Source organism: Paroedura picta, chromosome 3 (assembly GCF_049243985.1).
Source record: "Paroedura picta isolate Pp20150507F chromosome 3, Ppicta_v3.0, whole genome shotgun sequence".
In the NCBI taxonomy this organism is placed as follows: Eukaryota; Metazoa; Chordata; class Lepidosauria; order Squamata; family Gekkonidae; genus Paroedura; species Paroedura picta.
The window spans coordinates 54,989,447-55,007,515 of NC_135371.1; the positions used below are offsets into that span (position 1 = coordinate 54,989,447).

Here is an 18,069-nt window from a genome sequence, read left to right on the forward strand (position 1 = left end):
AGCGGCTGAAGCCCTTGGCGGCCGGAGCGCACACGCCCCCCCCCCACGGAGGAGGGGGCACCCTCTCCAGGGGCTTTTGCGCCCTCAGCAGGATGCTCTTGCGCCGCGCTCATGCACCGTCTCCGTCTTCCCCAGCGCCGGGTAGCTAGCAGGGCTGGCCCTCCGTACGGTCCTTGCGCCTCTCCTTAGCAGAGACGCGGGGCTGTCTGGGTGCTCCCCGGCTCTCCCCCCAGCACAGCGACTGAGGCTGGGTGACGCTACCCCAGTAGCGAGGCTGAAAACCGGGTGGCGACGGCTCCCGCGCACAGGAACGGCACGGATGTCGGTCTCCAGGTGCTGCGGCGGCGGCGGCAGAGCGAAGCGCCCTTTGCAGGGCCGGGATTGGAAAGGTAAACCTTCGCCTGGTGTATGCGTGTGTGCATGAAGTACAAGCGCCTCCGGGAGGGGGCCAGGCAGCGTTCACGTACACAGCCACTGCCGAGAGGCAGGAGCCGCTGAATCCCGCCTCCTGGAGGCTGCGCTGGGGAATGTTGGTTGTCCTGGCGCTGCTGCTGCTGCTGCTGCTTGGGTAGAAAGCTCCCTTTCTAGGCTTGGCCTCGCCCAAAGGAAGCCGCATGTTGTTTGCCTTTCCTCGGGGGGCGACCGAGTCTCCTGGCGTCCCTCTGGAGGGAAGTCCTTCTGTCCCTCCGGGGTGTGCAGATTTGGCCCTTTCCTCTGCCTACAACCTTGCTCCGCCACCTCGTGAAGAGAGCAGCTCGTCCCCCATTTCTTCCCCCTTACAGGCTCACAAGGAGAAGTCCCTCTGTCGGCGGGGCTTCTCTTCTTGTGGGGAGGGTCGAGTCGTTCTCCCCTTTCCCGGTGAGGCTTCGCAGTTCTCTCTCCCGGGCCTTCAGCCGTATTCTCAGCCCACTGGAGGGGAGTGGAACTCGATCTCCCCCCCCCCCCCCATTGCATGTATTGCTCTTGGCCCATCTCCTCTTCGTTTACTTGCCATGAGCCTCCAGGCGCGGAAGGGTCTGCTGTCCGGAACTGTCTTTAGTTCCGTCCGCGCCACTCTTTTTGCCATTAGGCAAAAACCAGAGGGGTTCTTACCTGACGGACAGTGAGCCACAGGCCTTTGTTCCTGAGACCAAATTTCTGGGGAAGGAGAGGAAGCCGGAATTTTGCGCATGCTCAGAGGCAATGGCTGTCTGTTACTTCCGAACGCTTTGAGGCTTTTTAAGCACAAAGTAACAAATAAGTAATTTAAAGAAATGTATGGCCCAAAACGTTGAAAGCAGAGTGCAGAACTTAAATGACAGGTTTGGACTCTACCTTAATAGAAATAAGTCATGTCCCTTACAGAGATGGGGACAGTTTGGAAGGTTTCTGCTACTATGATAGATTAGAAGGAGGGCTAATTTTTCACCTTTCTTTTGAGGTAGCAGTAGATGAGTTAGCGGAAAGGCTTTCATAGCTTAAAATGCTAACTGTTGGTCTGCAGTCTCTAGTTTTACAACTGTATTGTGAGAGAGGGTTTCCACTTTTTCTGTTATTTTTATGCCCCGTGCAGAGCTTGAATCCTTGTACAGCCATGGATCTAGCAGGCTGTGGTGTTTTAGTTCACAGCTAATTGTGCTACTGTTGGGTCTAATTGAACAGGCTTATCCTTTTCCAAATCCTGTCTCTGATAGTAGTTGTAATGTTTTGGTTTTCATGATGAGCAGATTAAGGATTTAATGGAAACTACAAGACTTGTTATTGGTTGACATGGTCATCTTAGCTAAAGATAAATCTGCACAAGGTTATTGCCAGGTACAATTTTTTTTGCCAGGTATCAGATATGCCTCTAAATACCTGTAGTTCTGATGTAGGCCCTCAGCCCACGTTAAATTTTCTGCTCAGCAGCATGATTTGCTGATAGTCCAACTGTGGAGTCAGTACAGGGTCATCTGCCTGCAAAATCCAAGAGCAGAATTGATTCATGCTGCATAATATTTTGATTGGTGTGTGTGTGTCTAGAACTTCCAGTTTATAAATGAAGTGCTAAAGAGGAAGCAGGAGAAACTCATATGCAAATGCATTCTAATACTTTGTTATGTTGAGCATCTGGGAGTGGTATGATACACCCATGGCTCCAAGCTGTTTTCCATGTTACCTATATTTGATACTGCATAAATAACTTCCGTTATATTGAATGGCAGTGCTGTGTTCATGTGGCTTGCTCTGCTTTGGACTGGAAATCCATTGTGGAGTGCAGCTTCTCCTCTATATTGCATTTTCCTTGTAGGAGTCATATAGTTTACATGCAGAAGATGCAGCAATATATGAAGGGGCTTGTATTGTCTTGGAGATATATGTATATCAATGAGCTCCATCTTAATGGCATAGAGTGGTTTTTGTGTGTGCGTATTTACACTGGTGGAAACATTTTCCTATGCTACATGCATTTGTTTAATGTTTCTCCCTTGTGACCAATTAACATATGTTGACGCTCGCAGATCACAAAATCATATATTTATTTTACAAAATTTATATCTTGTCTTTCTGACCTCACAAGACTACTAAGAAAGTAATAATCATAATAAAATCACATTTGAAACCAACGACGACAAAAAAAACCTTCATTATTACAACCCCAAGTGAAAACCAAGTCTCCCCGGGAAGAGAGTTCTAGAGTTTTGGTGTCATGACCAAGAAAGCCCTCTCTTGGGTTGACACTTGCCTGATCCTCAAAAGACAGGAGGCACTTGAAGGAGGTACTCTGAAGATGACCATAGTGGTCAGGTAGGCTCTTAAGGGAGTAGGTGATCCTTCAGATACATGGGTCCAAAATCATATAGGGCTTTAAAGATCAACACAAGCACCATGATTTGTGTCTGGAAACAAATTGGGAGCCAGTGTAGATGGGCCAAAATAAGTGATGTGACCCACTCCAGTCAACATCTTGGCTATAGCATTCTGTACCAATTGAAGCATGAGGGTGTTATATTAAAACTAGCAATGATACTCGTTATGAGGAAAAATATAATGGGTTCTAGCAAACTGGGGACAGGTTCTGAGCCAGCAAGAAGCTTAATAGGAAGCCATTGTCCAATAAAGCTCATTGTGCAAAAGAAATACAATGGGCTCTAGAAAACTTGATGCTCAGGAGCAAGGTTGACACATAAACATTATAGACATCCTTCATTTAAGATGTAACACAATTCTATCTCACCCTTCCTCCAGGGATCTCAGAAAAAGATATATGGTTCTACTGTCCCTCATATCTCCCTCCCCCATTTACATGTGCTAGGCTGAGAGAGAGAGAGAGAGAGAGCAACTGGCCCAAGGCTACTCAGCCAACTTCAGAACTAATGATCTGAACCTGGTTCTCTAGAAGAGGCCTGCTCACCCACGGAGTAGAGCAAGGCATGTGATTTGTTCTCATAGGACAGCTGAGATGGCTCAGATGCTGAAAAGGATATCACAGAACCTTTAAAAAAGTAGTGAGCTCATGATGGCCTTGCCTGAATATAGGACGCTAATTTCAGGTTGGGAAATTCCTGGCGATCTGGGGATGGAGCCAGGGGAGGGTAAGCACCACAAACAGTTCACCCTTTTAAACAGCCACTGTGCTCTGCTATTTCTGTCTGCTGTTAGCTGGTGATGTCTGCCTTAATGAAACCTGCTGCGAGCAACTGCAGTTACTGTTTTTGTCTGCAAGGCCAAGTCGTTGCCTATTAAAGTTCAAATACCTAGTTCCCCTCAAACTCCTACTGTCCGCTTTCCTGTATTACCTTTGTATTTGAACTCCCAGGTTTACTCTGCTTCAAATTCTGGGCCTTTAATTTTGTAGGACCTTCCTAGCAAATACTCATTTTTATCTACCAGGCCTGGTTTTACCGAAGTCACTTCAGCCCCAGTGACTCCCCAGCCAGTTACTTATTCACCATTTACAGTTACAGGATCTAAATATTCCTAAATTTTCCTCTCGAGACCTTTGCTCGTCTGTCTGTGGTTCCTTGGCTCAGTGTCTGTCACTGTGGTTTCAATGGCTATTTTTGCCATTTTTATGATATTGACAGTTTTGGGTGATTGTTTGGGTTTGTCACTTTTCTAATTTCGGACAAAAAGCCTTTATATATCCCTCTTGCTGAAAGTGATAACATACTATCCCTACTTGTCTATTTGGGAGAGTTCCATCTTGCAGGGTTGGCATTCGATGGTTTGATTTTCCCTGAGCTGCCCCAAACTATATTTTTCTTGGTGGGAGGTGGGAAAAGAGATTCCTCCCAAGTTCCTCTCAATCTCATATAATAAAGTGGGGGCTTCAACCACTGCTTTTAGTTTTTGTATCCCTCAGGAATCATCTAAATTGTGAGGGAACTTTTCTGTTGAACTGTTAGAAACCTATCAGTTGCTTCAGTTGGTCAAATGTTTTTACTTTCTCCCCTCAACTCACCTATTCAAGGCTCTGTCTAAACAACAACCTAGGTGGGCATATGTTCCACCTGTCTTTCTTTTAATTTCTCTAAAGGCTTTTCTGCTTGCTTCTAATCCCATCAGCCCTTCAGCACCATTCCTCATGAGGGCTAACCCCATCAACCCTCCCGTCACTCCCTTCCTCATACAGTCAGCCATTGAATACAGCAGGTAGCATCTTCTCTATGCCGCCAGCTGCCCTTTGTGAGGAAAAATGGCGGCCCAGAAGCTGTTATCCCAGCAGCTGCCAGAAGAGACAGTCCTTTGAACTCTTGTAGAAATCATCCCCAAAAGTCCCATCTTTCCTTCAGGGCTCTGAACCAATCGCCTCCCATTTTAAGAAGTGAATAATCTGCCAGTATGGTACACATTTTATCATATGGAAAGATTAGTGACCTTACTCAATGTATAGCACACCACAGTAGTTCAGACAGGAAATTATCAAGGCACACATGAGTATATTCAAGTAAAAATTTTAAAATATGTACTGACAAGAAATTTTCATTTTAAATTGTCTGCCCCCTTGTCTAGCCTAACTGTTAATGGCATACTTGGTATATTGTGGACAGTAATTCTCTAAGTTGCATTAAGGGGAGTACTGTATATACCACTTAACATTAGTGTAATTTTCATGTGGAATGTGGACCTGTGTGCCTATTTCTTTTAAGTTGCTTTTGTAGATCTTTAGTTGGCATTCATGACTCCTTAATTCAAAGGAATCTTCCAAATTCATAGAAAGCTGCCAAATAATTCTACAGGGTATTTTCTTTCTTGCACCTGTTTAGAAAGAATCTAAAAATAATTCCTAAAACAGTGGAGTTCATGAACTTTCAGCTGTTCATAAACTTCCTGAATGTTATGACTAAATTTCTTTGGAAGTACAGCATTGTGATGACATGACTTGCAACCTCCTCCAAAAACCTATACATCCCCATCCAAACTAGTCCTGCTTCTTAGTGAAATGTTTTATTTTGTGCTTACAGTTGTTTCATTCCACATGTGTTATCCTAGATGAACATTGCGGCTTATGTTATAATTGAAGAAAAGTTGACATCTTTCAAGAAAAGTAAAATTAAGGCTATTTAAAAAATATTTGTGTATATATTTCTGTCATGCATGTAAAGATTACTAGATAAATTAGTCGTTTTGCATAAAGATACGGTCAAAATCAATGTACAGTAGAAATCTAAACATGTTTCATATAAATCCCATTGAGTTCAATGGGGTAATTTTCGATATTGTGCTTTGGAGTAGCGATCCCCAACCTGTGGGCCACGGACCACATGTGGTCCGTCGACTAATTGGAGGTGGGCCGCGAAGGACGCCTTCTCCCCCCCCCCCGGCCCTTTACTTCATCCCCCCCGGCCCTTTACAACATGCTTCAGGTGTCATTGTCTCCCATCACTCCCAGATGGGACTATCTCGTTGCAGAGAAACAAGCTCAGGGTTCCCATTGATTTGTCATTGTCATGAGTTAAAATTTCCATGAAAATAAAATGTTCCTTATGTTCATTGTTGTGGCGTGTCTGTATCTTATTTTGAAGGGATGTTTAAACATTACCATAGTGATCAGAGAGCGTTAGGGCAGTGGTTGAGAGTAGAGGAGTAAAATATCCCCCCCCTCCACTGGGCCTCAGTAAAATTGTCAAGCGTTGAGTGGGCCCCGGTGATAAAAAGGTTGGGGACCACTGCTTTGGAGTACAGTCTTAAACACATGCTTAATGTTCCCACTGCAATCAGTGAAGTTGACAATACCACTTTGGACTGCAGATGGGAACTTACAAGACTGTATCTTTCCTGTGGGGAAAAACTTCCTAGCAAGCATAGCAAGCGAGAAGGCTAATTTCGTATCTGACCTGTAAGTGGACTTTCTTTGTATAAAGGAACATTCAGTCATGTGAACTTTCCTGCCATCTGAATGTGTTTACCAGAGTCAGTTTGGTGTAGTGGTTAGGAGTGCGGACTTCTAATCTGGCGAGCCGGGTTCAATTCTGCGTTCCCCCACATGCAGCCAGCTGGGTGACCTTGGGCTCGCCACGGCACTAATAAAACTGTTATGACCCAGCAGTAATATCAGGGCTCTGTCAGCCTCACCCACCTCACAGGGTGTCTGTTGTGGGGAGAGGAAGGGAAAGGTGACTGTAAGCCGCTTTGAGACTCCTTTGGGTAGAGAAAAGCAGCATATAAGAACCAGTTCTTCATCATCTCAGCGGTAGTTTGGGATTAAAGAGAGCTATCCTGAACAGGTCCTTACCTAGCTAGACCAAACTCACCAGATCTCAGCAGGGTCAGCCCCGGTCTGTATTCAGATGAGAGATCATGAAGGAATACTAGGGTTGCTACACAGAGGCAGGCAATGGCAAACCACCTTCTGAACATCTCTTGTCTTGAAAACTCTACAGCTGGGGTAGTCAACCTGTAGTTCTCCAGATGTTCATGGACTACAATTCCCATGAGCCCCTGCCAGCGAACGCTGGCAGGGGCTCATGGGAATTGTAGACCATGGACATCTGAAGGAACACAGGTTGACTACCCCTGCTCTACAGGGTCTCCATAAGCCTGATAAAACTTGATAGCAATTTTTTTTTAAAAAGATCCTAATCGGCTCTATTCATCAGCAAGTCCTGTATTATTAATTGCAACACTCCCAAGGAAGTGTCTTTAGGATGGTAGTCTGTAGTACTTCATGTAGGTTGGATTGTGGCCTGAGTTTTATATCTCTACTTTGTGTTGTACTTCAACAAATGTGACATAGTCAAGAGTATTCATTGGTTGGCTGTTATGAAAAGCTTTCAGTATTTCAGATTGCTTTAGAGTTCACTTTTAACTTTTATTAATACAACAAAATGTGATGTAGTTGGTTTATTTTTAAGAAATTGTTTTTTATTCCTGTATTCAATTGTCTTCTTGACACAGCCATCTTCAGATACTTAAGCTATTTTTGCCACCATGACAGCTATTGAATTTCATATTGCTTTTAAAGGTAGCTTCTATCAGTTTAAAAGAGAAAAAAGGCTGGGAAGCATTGGATTAGTGTTTTGATGCATCTGCAGATTTCATTGTTAGTAATAATAGATTATTTTGAATGATTTTAAAAACAGTGGTGGCTTTAAGTGTTACTGTTTTTTTTCCTTTGTGTTCTGGTAGTTTGCTAGTGAGTTAATTCTTGCACAAACTAGGAAAAATAAAAATCTGTTCACAAGACTATGTATCAGAAATTTGTTTTGAATCAGCATGGAGGAACTGTCTCTAATGCATGGCAGCTTTTTCTTTTTTTAAGAGACATAGTGGGTGTCATACTGAGCTGAATTCAGATCTGGAACCATAGGTTTCAACCCCCAGCTCTTTGTTTCATGATTACTCTTTCACAGTTTTGATATAAACTCTAGGTTGGGAGATGTATTTTCATTGAGGCAGTAGAACTTCTCTGTCTCCTCTCGCTGGACGATTCTACATGGTGGTGGCAGTGTTAGGCTGCCACCACCGCATTGCAACTCCGCAGCAGTCTTTGTCCACACGGGACAAATTTCAGCGGGACACTGGGAAACAAAACAGCAGTGGATTAGCCATGTGGTGTGTGTGTATGAAAAATTTTGCAGGAGGGTGGGGTTGCATTTATTTTGCAGGGGATGGGGAGGTCTGAATTGCTGAAAGGCCTTAAGCTCCCAACTTTTTATAGGGTCCAACTTTAATTAGTGGACTCTTAAAGTCTTCGTCTGTCTTGATTCCTTCTTGAACAAGCAAGTTTCAGCAGTGGTAAGTACAGTGGTTTTCTGTTTGTGCCAACTGTCTCCATATCTTTCCCATTGTGATAGCCACAGTGATTCATGCGGCAGTTACCTCCTGTCTAGAAGACTGTAATGTGCTCTATGAAGGTGCTCTGAAAATGATGGGCAGTCCAGAATGCAGAGGCAAGATTGTTGACATTCTTGATCATCACTGATGTTCACTAGATAATGGTGTGGCTGAATAATTTAATGAAACACTACCAACTACAAGTCTTCTGGTAGCCTAGCTTCTGTAAGCTCCATTATGATGACTGCAGCAAACTATGCAAACAAATAGGTAAAGGATAAGTCATGCTCTTTAATGGTGTTTGAGCTTTGAGAAGGTTTTAATATTGATTGTATCTGCTGAGATGTCTGGAAGTTGGCATTCCAGTGGGTTCCTACTTAGCTGTTTAACAGCAGGTGAATTGTCCTACTGAGCACCTACAAACAAATGTGGATAAGTCTGCTAGGGGAAATAATGTGTAAGCCTCAAGTCTCATGTTATCGGTATGCTATAGGAATCCAGATCTGTTTTTACTTCCAGTGATTCCAGAAGTTGCTATCTCAACTATGATCGACTTGAAAGTGGGCCACAAAAAGCAACATGAAACAGGATAAGGCAGTTCATGACAATTGTCTGTTGGAGGAGGTCAATTTACTTATCCATTATAGGGGTCACAGCACAACAGAAATACTCTTGAACAGAGTTACTGAAACCCTGTTGAGCTATTTCCAGTCAAAGCAAACATTACTGACCTTGATAGATCAATGGTCCAAATCAGGGGTCCCCATCTTTTTTTATCCCCTGGGTACATTTGCAATTCTGACACAAAATAGCTGCTGCAGGAGGGTGAGTCAGCCACAAAATGGCTGCTAGAATTACTTTCAGTCAAATGGTAAATTATCTTCTGTTATGGTTACAGCTTCTATTTAAGCAGTGTTTAAAAAATCACTTCAGTCAATCAGATCTCCAGTGGCCAATCAGAAGCATTGCTGGGCCAAAGCACCACATGGTCCCACCCACTTTCAAAATACCCTTGGCAGGTACCAGAAAAAGTGTTGGTGTGTGTCATAGCACCCACAGAGCATTTGGGACTCTGGTGGCTAAAGTCAGAGTATATCACAAGTCCCAAACCTCTTTTAAAAAATTAGAGCCTTGATAGATGTATTCATGAGAGGCAGATTTTCTCTATTTATTGTACAAAATTCTGTGCCTTTTTACCCTTATAAGGGCTGCTAAGCCAGCTAACAAACTTATTTATTTATTGGTTTGTTTGTTTGTTTGTTTATATACTGCCCTCCCCAAAGGCTCAGGATGGTTCACATAGAACTGAAAACTGTACAGGAAACATTACATATAACTAACTATAACATTAATATTATTAACTGTTAATAACAGAGTAACCATATAACATTAAACAATAATAATACAAACAGGTCCAGGAGTCTGGGTGGATTTCTGGGTGGAGGGAGAGGGAGAGGGGGGGCAGGGGCCCCGCTGATGTTGTTGATTGATTGTGCCTGGCCTCAGCCAAATGCCTGGTGGAGAAGCTTTTGCAGGCCCTGCGGAACTGCTTTAGTTCTGTCAGGGCCCTGATGTCTTCTAGGAGCTCATTCTACCAGGTGAGGGCCAGGAGAGAGAAGGCTCTGGCCCAGGTCGAGGCCAGGCAGACTTCTTTAGGGCCAGGGACCATTAGCCGGTTGGTGGCGGCAGAGCATAGAGCTCTTTTGGGGGCATAGGCAGGGAGGCGATCCCTCAGGTACACTGGGCCCTGACCGCATATGGCCTTGAAGGTAATTACCAGAACCTTTAGCCTGATCAGAATTCAACTAGCAACCATTGCAACCACTGCAGTTGATGGAGGATGGGCTGGATGTGGGATCTCCACAGTGTTGCTGTGAGGATCCTGACCGCTGCGTTTTGGACCAGCTGTATTTTCCGCGTCAAGAATAAGGGTAGGCCTGCATAGAGCGAATTACAAAAGTCTAGCTTGCTGGTGGGTAAACGGTAATGACTGGGGAAGGGAATGGCAAACCACCCCGTATTGAATCTGCCATGAAAACGCTAGAGGGCGTCAACCCAAGGGTCAGACATGACCCAGTGCTTGCACAGGGGATACCTTTACCTTTTAGTCTAGAGGTGACCGTTGCATGGATCACAGTGGCTAGGTGTTCCGAGGCCAGGGAGGGCGCTAGTAGCTTGGCTTGGCAGAGATGGTAAAATGCCAGCCGAGCTTCCTTCGTGACCTGGGCTTCCATTGTGAGGGAAGCATCCAGGATCATGCTCAGCTTCCTAGCGGAGTGAGCCGTAGAGCTCTACAACATCCAGGGTGGGCAGGTGCGCTTCCTCACTTGAGCCCTTCTTACCCAGCAACAGAACCTCTGTCTTTGAAGGATTGAGTTTCAGACGACTCTGCTTGAGCCATCTCGTTACTGCTTCCAGGCAGCTGGCTAATGCTTATGGGGGAGAGTCAGGGAGGCCATCCATCAGGAGAAAGAACTGAGTGTCATCTGCGTATTGATGACATCCCAGCCAAAAACTTCTGTACCAGTTGTGCAAGAGGGCACATGAAGATGTTAAATAGGATAGGGGAGAGGACCGCCCCTTGTGGAACTCCACAAGTAAGTAGTTGGCGGTTTGATAATAAAACAACATTTTAAAACTAATAAACCAGAACACCAACAGATCATTAAAATAGTTAAAATCAGAGCTAAAATACATACAAAAACATGACAGCAACAGTTAACATTTGGCAGGAAGGAGGGATCACAGAGGGACTGTCAGACAAAACAAAATAGTCTTCACTCATGGATGGAAGATGGCAACAGAAGTGAACAGGCTAATCTCCCTGGGAAGAGAGTTTCAGAGTTCTGGGGCCACAACTGAGAAGGTACTCTTTGGGGATGCCACTTGCCTAATTTCAGAAGGTGGGGCTACTGGAAGCAGGTTTTCCACAGCTGACAATAATGGTCATTTGTTTTGTTTAGATTCCTCTATTTGCATATTTAGTAACTCACACCAGTTCTTCAAAGTCAGGAATGTATTGTACCTTTTCAGAACATTTGATACTACTTCATTGGATCAGTGTGTTCTGCAAAAACTCATGAGGTGTCAGCCCCCCCCCCCATCCCTCCCATGACCTAAGGAGGAATTTTACTCCAGATGGTTAAGAGTTTATATTACATAGCTTGTGCCTGTGGATCATAGTTCTGGGGGTTTCAGAGCAGGGTTGGGTGCTTTGGCGTCTGAAGCAGCCATTCGCACCCGAAGTAGCCAGTGCCGCAGTGCAGGGAGCGTGTGCCTGTGTGTGTGCGCCTGCTGGCACACCTCCGCCCACACCTCCCCTACCCCCCGTGCCGCTGGCTGCTTCGGGCGCAAATGGCTGCTTCAAACGCCAAAATTCAGAGTACATATTTTTCAGTTCAAGTGCCTTTTAATTTTATATGATTTAATATAGAACAGGTTAAATAATTACATTTATGGCATTGTTTGTGATTTTGGATACTTTTTCTTTTTTGCATTTTTCTAATTGTCCTACTGCATTGTTTCCTAGATGTCTTATGCTGTCTGTTTATATTGTATGATGATATGCCTTGAGTACTACCAAGAAAGATGGATGGTAAATAAATACAAATTGCAGGAAGGCTGAGGAAGAGGAACTTCAAAAAAGTATTAAAACACTCAGAAATTTGATGTTTGTACATTTTAAGATTTTTAATGATTTTAAATGTTTTCAGTATGTTGTGTAGGTTAGGCTAATTTACTGCCTGCCGTAATTACAAGGCAAAAAAAAATTGGAAATTTAGTGTCATCTGTATCCTTTTATTTATGTTTTTTTTTACTAGGATATATTTTTGTAAGAAAGATGGTGAAATCTCAAGGAAGGAAAACTCTGTTGTGTCGAAGGATGCATTGCTGTAATTTTAATCACTTGTTCTTCCCTAACAGGACAGTGTTATGAGGACTCTCCTTCATGCCTTGCTGTGGGAGTAATCAATGTTGTTGCTACAGTGATAGCATGTACTGCATTTTGCAATCTCTGTTTAGACTGTGGGTGTGACATGAATAGTGTCAGAATATTCTGTGCCATTTTGGGAATTAAGATATGTTTCCATTGCCAATTACTTCAGTGCTTTGAATTTTTTGTCCCAAATCAGAACACCCAACGCTTACAAATATCCAAAATATTTTGAAGGGGAAGAAAGAAGAATAAGTTGTCCTTTCAGTTTCCCTCCGTCATTCCCACCAAATGTCTTTTTGGAAATGCAGTGCATAAAAATAACAGGAAAATGTGGGCTGAGACATTTTTGAAACTTGTTGGATATACTTTTGATTTAACTTTGCAAATGTCTTTACTAGGAGATATATCGTTGGTTAATAAACACTCCCATAGCCTTAGTAAGATACAAAGATATTGCAGGAAGGCTGTCAGTGGCAGAACTATGTAAACAATCGCCTATATATGTAATGTAAAAGGCTGCTTAGATAGAGACTGGCAAATTATGCTTATGAACAGGATAACCATCTATGAATTTCTATTGGTAGATAAGATTAGGAATTATGAAAAATGTATTTAAACAAACTTGGTTTTCATTTATTACATTTTGGAATATGTCTTATCTAGGAGTCTAAATTAAGGAAGAGATATTGAAATGCATGAAAGATGTATTGATAACATTTTAAAGGTTCTGATTAGTTGAGCAGATTTTTTCCTTTTCTGTTACATCCTGTGATTTAAATGTATAGATATATGGTCACCCATTTGAGGATGCATAAAATTCTTCATTTGTGTCTGTCAGGTTATGGCACAACAGAGGCTGATAGTTATTCAAAACAAATATACTGCTTTATTCAACGTCTATGGGGAAATATTTGGGTTAGTGTCAGGTTTGGAACTTAGATGGTGAACAGGCTATAGGAAATTAGGTAACTTTGTATTATAAATAATTGATAGTTTGTCACAATCAAGTAGCTATTTTGTTATACAGAAAGTTCTTTATTTTATTTATTTTATTTTTATTTATTATATTTATATACCGGCCTCCCCGGAGGCTCAGGGAGGTTTACATTGAACTTATGAACAATACATGAAACAGTCTTCGTTAATAATCATACAATAATTAATAACAGTGGTTATAACAGTATAATATAACAGTATAACAATATAATATAACAGTACAACAATGCAACAGTGCAATGGCACAACAGGTCCAGAGCGCTCTGGTGGAGTTCTGGGAGGAAGGGGGGAGAGTGGGGGCCCTTCATTCGCTGTTGGTTGTGCCTGGTCTCAACCAAATGCCTGGCGGAAGAGCTCCTTTTTGCAGGCCCTGCGGAACTGTTTAAGCTCTGTCAGGGCCCTGATCTCTTCCACCAGATGGGGGCTAGGACAGAGAATGCTCTGTCCCTGGTCGAGACCAGGCGGACTTCTTTAGGGCCAGGGACCATTAGCCGGTTGGTGGCGGTGGAGCGCAGAGCTCTTTTGGGGGCATTTGGGGGCATAGGCAGGGAGATGGTCCCTCAGGTACACTGGGCCCTGACTGCGAATGGCCTTGAAAGTATTTACCAGAACCTTTAATCTGATCCGGAATTCAACTGGCAGCCACTGCAGTTGGTGGAGAATGGGCCGGATGTGGGACCTCCACGGTGTTGCTGTGAAGATCCTGGTTGCTGCGTTTTTTAACACTGTGGAGAGAGATCTCTTAACATTCATTGCTTAAACGAACAGGTATATGCTTTGTCTCAGAATTACTTAAGTCTTTGAAAATGGGAACACACAGAAGTTCCAGTTTTTCTTTTTGAACTCTTGATTTGGACCACCCCCTTTTATTAGAAGCTATTTCCTTCAGAGAAGGACTACTCATCCCACTTCTTACATTCAGGATACTCTCTTGATCCTTCATTCTTCTTAACTGCCCTCAGTGGTTCTAACTGCCACTCTCAACTGTCATTCTTAACTGTAGAATTCAGTTTGAGCAGGATGGCCTATCTTAGCCCAGTCTTTTCAGATCTTGGAAGCTAAGCAGGGTTAGCCCTGGTTAGTACTTCATTGGGAAAAAAGATGTTTAAGGGTTGCTATGAAGAGGCAGGCAATGGCAACCTCTGTTCTCTTATCTTGAAAACCTTACAGGGATTTACTATTTCGTATTTCATTCACTTAAAAGAGTATAATCTGTGGCAATAACTTTAACTTAAAGCAGTTGGCTATTCTATGATGCAATGTCTAGTCTAAACAAAAATTTTATTAGGCTCCCAGGAAGAGCCAGGAAATAGAAATATAAAAAGGTAAAGGTATCCCCTGTGCAAGCACCGAGTCATGTCTGACCCTTGGGGTGACGCCCTCTAGTGTTTTCATGGCAGACTCAATACGGGGAGGTTTGCCTGTGCCTTCCCCAGTCATTACCGTTTACCCCCCAGCAAGCTGGGTACTCATTTTACCGACCTCGGAAGGATGGAAGGCTGAGTCAACCTTGAGCCGGCTGCTGGGATCGAACTCCCAACCTCATGGGCAGACAGCTTCAGACAGCATGTCACTGCCTTACCACTCTGCGCCACAAGAGGCTCATAATAGAAATATATCTGTTTTTATATTATTAATGTGGAAACATGTCTACTGGCATGCGCCCATATATGGAAATGACTACAAGTGTAATGTCCATTGTCCCTTCCCCAGGGAGTGAGCCAGTAGATGTGAAGATGGGCAGTGGCGGTGCAAGCGGGGCTCTTCAGACCATGGAAGACAGCTGTCAGAGTTGGTGGCTGGTCAGGCCTGGTGCTGAGCTCCACTTGCTGCACTACCACCATCCATCTTCCATGGCTAATCGCGCCTCCAGGAGTGTGGGGCTGGGCACGGAACACAGACGTAGAGGCGGCAGCCGCACAGCAAGCGGGGCTTAGTGCCGGCCCTGCCCAGCTGCTGCCAGTCTTCCGTGCATTCCTTAAGAATCAGATTGTTGCAGATTACGTGTTTCCACATTATGTTTCCACATAATCTGTGACAATCTGATTCTCAGAAATTTTTCAGTTTATGGGATGGTACTTTTCTTCCTAGGTTGTGCAGAGGTACATACGGGTTGTCAGATGCAAGGGAAATTCTGCCTTTTAGAGTCACTATTTCCTCCTCTTGCATCCCTTGGGATCTACCTTGTATTTCTCAACTAAGATATTACCTCACTAATTTTCAAACAAGATGAATTAATTGCAAAATATTTTTTTAGAATTTGTTCAACGATCAGTTATCAAAATAATACTGATGCATTTAGTTTTGCTTATAAAGCATCATGACAGTATAATTTTTTTTTAAGGCAAGTTGTAAAAGAAACTGATTTTCTGGAAGCCATGGAACTATGAAAATATTCAGGATCTTCTTCCTTAACAACCTTTTAATTTGCTTTTATCATTTGGTCTTTAATGTCTTCTGCATCACCTATCTGTCATTTGCCTCCCGCCTTGCTGTCATTCTTTTGCACACTTTTATGTTCCTCTTTGAATAATTAGTGAATCATATCACAAGAAATTTTGCAGTGCTTGGATATTAGACTGAAAAGGTTATTTGACTTGACAGTTTATTCAATTAATGATTGTGAATTTGTTTTTACTAATATACATTATCACTACTAGGACTGTGGACTGAAGAAATACACAGCATGCACCCTGACCTAATTCTGAACCTGGTTGAAACTTCAGGAATTTACCCTTTGTTTGACCTGAAAAACATAATGGCTTAGCATGGTGAATAAACCCTATGATACTAGTTTTTAACTGTAAGAGATAAATAACTGTTTTAGCCTGTCATTTAAAAATATTATTTTGGGTAAATGTTGAGTAAATCTGATGAAATAATAAACTGGATGAATTTGTATTGGCAAAAAGTTCAGAAATGGTCTTAAATCACTTTACTCAATGCTGTAAGAGAAATGCTCTCCATATCTATGCTTCGTATAATTGCAGTGTATTATCATAGTGTTTCCACATTTCAAATAGCTGCCATTTCTAGTACATAGATCAAGATGGGTAGCAAGGTTAGTCTGTGGCAGTAGAAAAAAACAACAGTAGCATTTTAAAGACTAACACAATTTATGTCAGAATATGAGTTTTTGTGAGTCTCCGCTCACTTCTTCAGGTACCTAAAGTAAGCAGTGATTCAGAAAGGCTCATGCCATGACACAAATTTTGTTAATCTTAAAGGTGCTACTGGATTCTTGCTCTTACTTTTCACAGTGGGATATTTTTATTTTCCTGATGTAAGTAGCATTAGAACACTTGAGGTGCTGTGTTCCAGAATGTGTCATATAGGGAAGTCTGTAAATACCTCTGGTTTCCCTGGCTCTGTTATAGGGAAATAATATAGGAGTCCAGTGGCATCTTGTAGACTAAGAAAATTATTCCTTTGTGAACTTTCATGAGTCAGAGTTTACTTCCTCAGGCAAATTGACTCACAAAAGCTCAAGCCAGAATTAATTTTTCACTCTTTAAGTTACCATTGGACTATTGTTCCATTTTGCTATGTTAGTTTAATGTGGAATGATAAGGAACTGATATTGGAGAGTTTGTGTGAGACGGAGGACTGGCTAGGAAAGAAGAAATTACTGGGTTTGAAAGTGTGTATAGGAGAGTGTGCAAACTAGTTAGAGGGAATGGGGAAGAAGAAGCTAGGGATGGAAAGGTAGTAAGGGTGGGCCTGGAAAAATATAGACTCACAGAATCATAGACTTGGAAGGGGCCATCTAATCCAGACATCTGCTCAATACAGGATCAGCCTAAAGCATCCAGGATAAGTATCTATACAGGCACTGCTTGAAGACTGCCAGTGAGCGGGCGGACACTGCCTCCTTTGGCAGCTGATTCCACTGCTGAACTACTCTGTGAATCCCCCCCCCCCCCGATATATAGCCAGTCCCATTCTACATGCAGTTTAAACCCATTACTGTGCATCCTATCCTCTGCTGCCAACAGGAATCGCTCCCTGCCCTTCTTCAAGTGACCAGCTTTCAAATTTTTAAAAAGAGCAACCATGTCCCCTTGCAACCTTCTCTTCTCCAAGCTGAACATTCCCAAGTCCTTCAGGCTTTCATCGTAGGGCTTGGTCTCCCCAGATCATCCTCACTGGTTTTCTCTGAACTCTCAATTTTGTCCCCATCCTCATTCGTTCACATCTGAGAGAGAGGCACAGACTGAAAGGGTGAAAGGAATTTTGTTTTGCTTTTTACTTTGCTGTATGTCACATTTTCTGTTGGTAAATATCCCAAGAAATTTACAGCAACTAAATACACTGAAAGACAAAATGTTACACATTTAGCCGTGTGTAATCTGACACTCTTGCTTTCATCCATACATTAACTGGACAAGCTTGTCAAGTTTCATTTTATTAGACTCAGAATTTTTAAAATGGTCATCATTTCAGAGCTAGACTTTTATTCTTTCTGATGATTTGGATGTCATTCCTTTTAAAAATAATCAATATATTGCATTAATAAAGGTGATGTTTTTTATAGCTGTTCTGAAATGAAATTCAGTTAGCTGTTGTCCTGTTAAATGGGGCAAGGCAAGACTTCAGTAGTTGCATTTCCAATGTTTTAGTCATGTGACAGAGCCAGCTTGGTGTAGTGGTTAAGTGTGGCACCCTCTAATAGTGAGATTTGATTCCCCATTCCTCCACATGCAGCCAGTTGAGTGACCTTGGGACAGTCACAGTTCTCTCAAAGCTCTCTGAGCCCCACCCACCCCACTAGGTACTGTTGTAGAAAGAGGAATGGAAGGTGATTATAAGACACTTTGAGACTCCTTCGGGTAGTGAAAAGCAGGATATAAAACCAGTTCTTCATAGCCCTGTTCCATGTCCACTTACTGATTTCTTCC

The 18,069-nt window shown here is 42.8% G+C and overlaps 1 protein-coding gene across 1 annotated transcript in view; it reads left to right on the forward strand.

The window, feature by feature from the left end:
* The first annotated feature begins 73 nt into the window (after positions 1–73).
* Positions 74–18,069, forward strand: part of PFKFB4 (6-phosphofructo-2-kinase/fructose-2,6-biphosphatase 4) — a 90,339-nt gene continuing 72,343 nt past the window's right edge. The window contains exon 1 of the mRNA XM_077325751.1: positions 74–389. Coding sequence (XP_077181866.1) covers positions 320–389 — 70 coding nt within the window. The 5' untranslated portion in view covers positions 74–319. The remainder of the gene's footprint in view (positions 390–18,069) is intronic.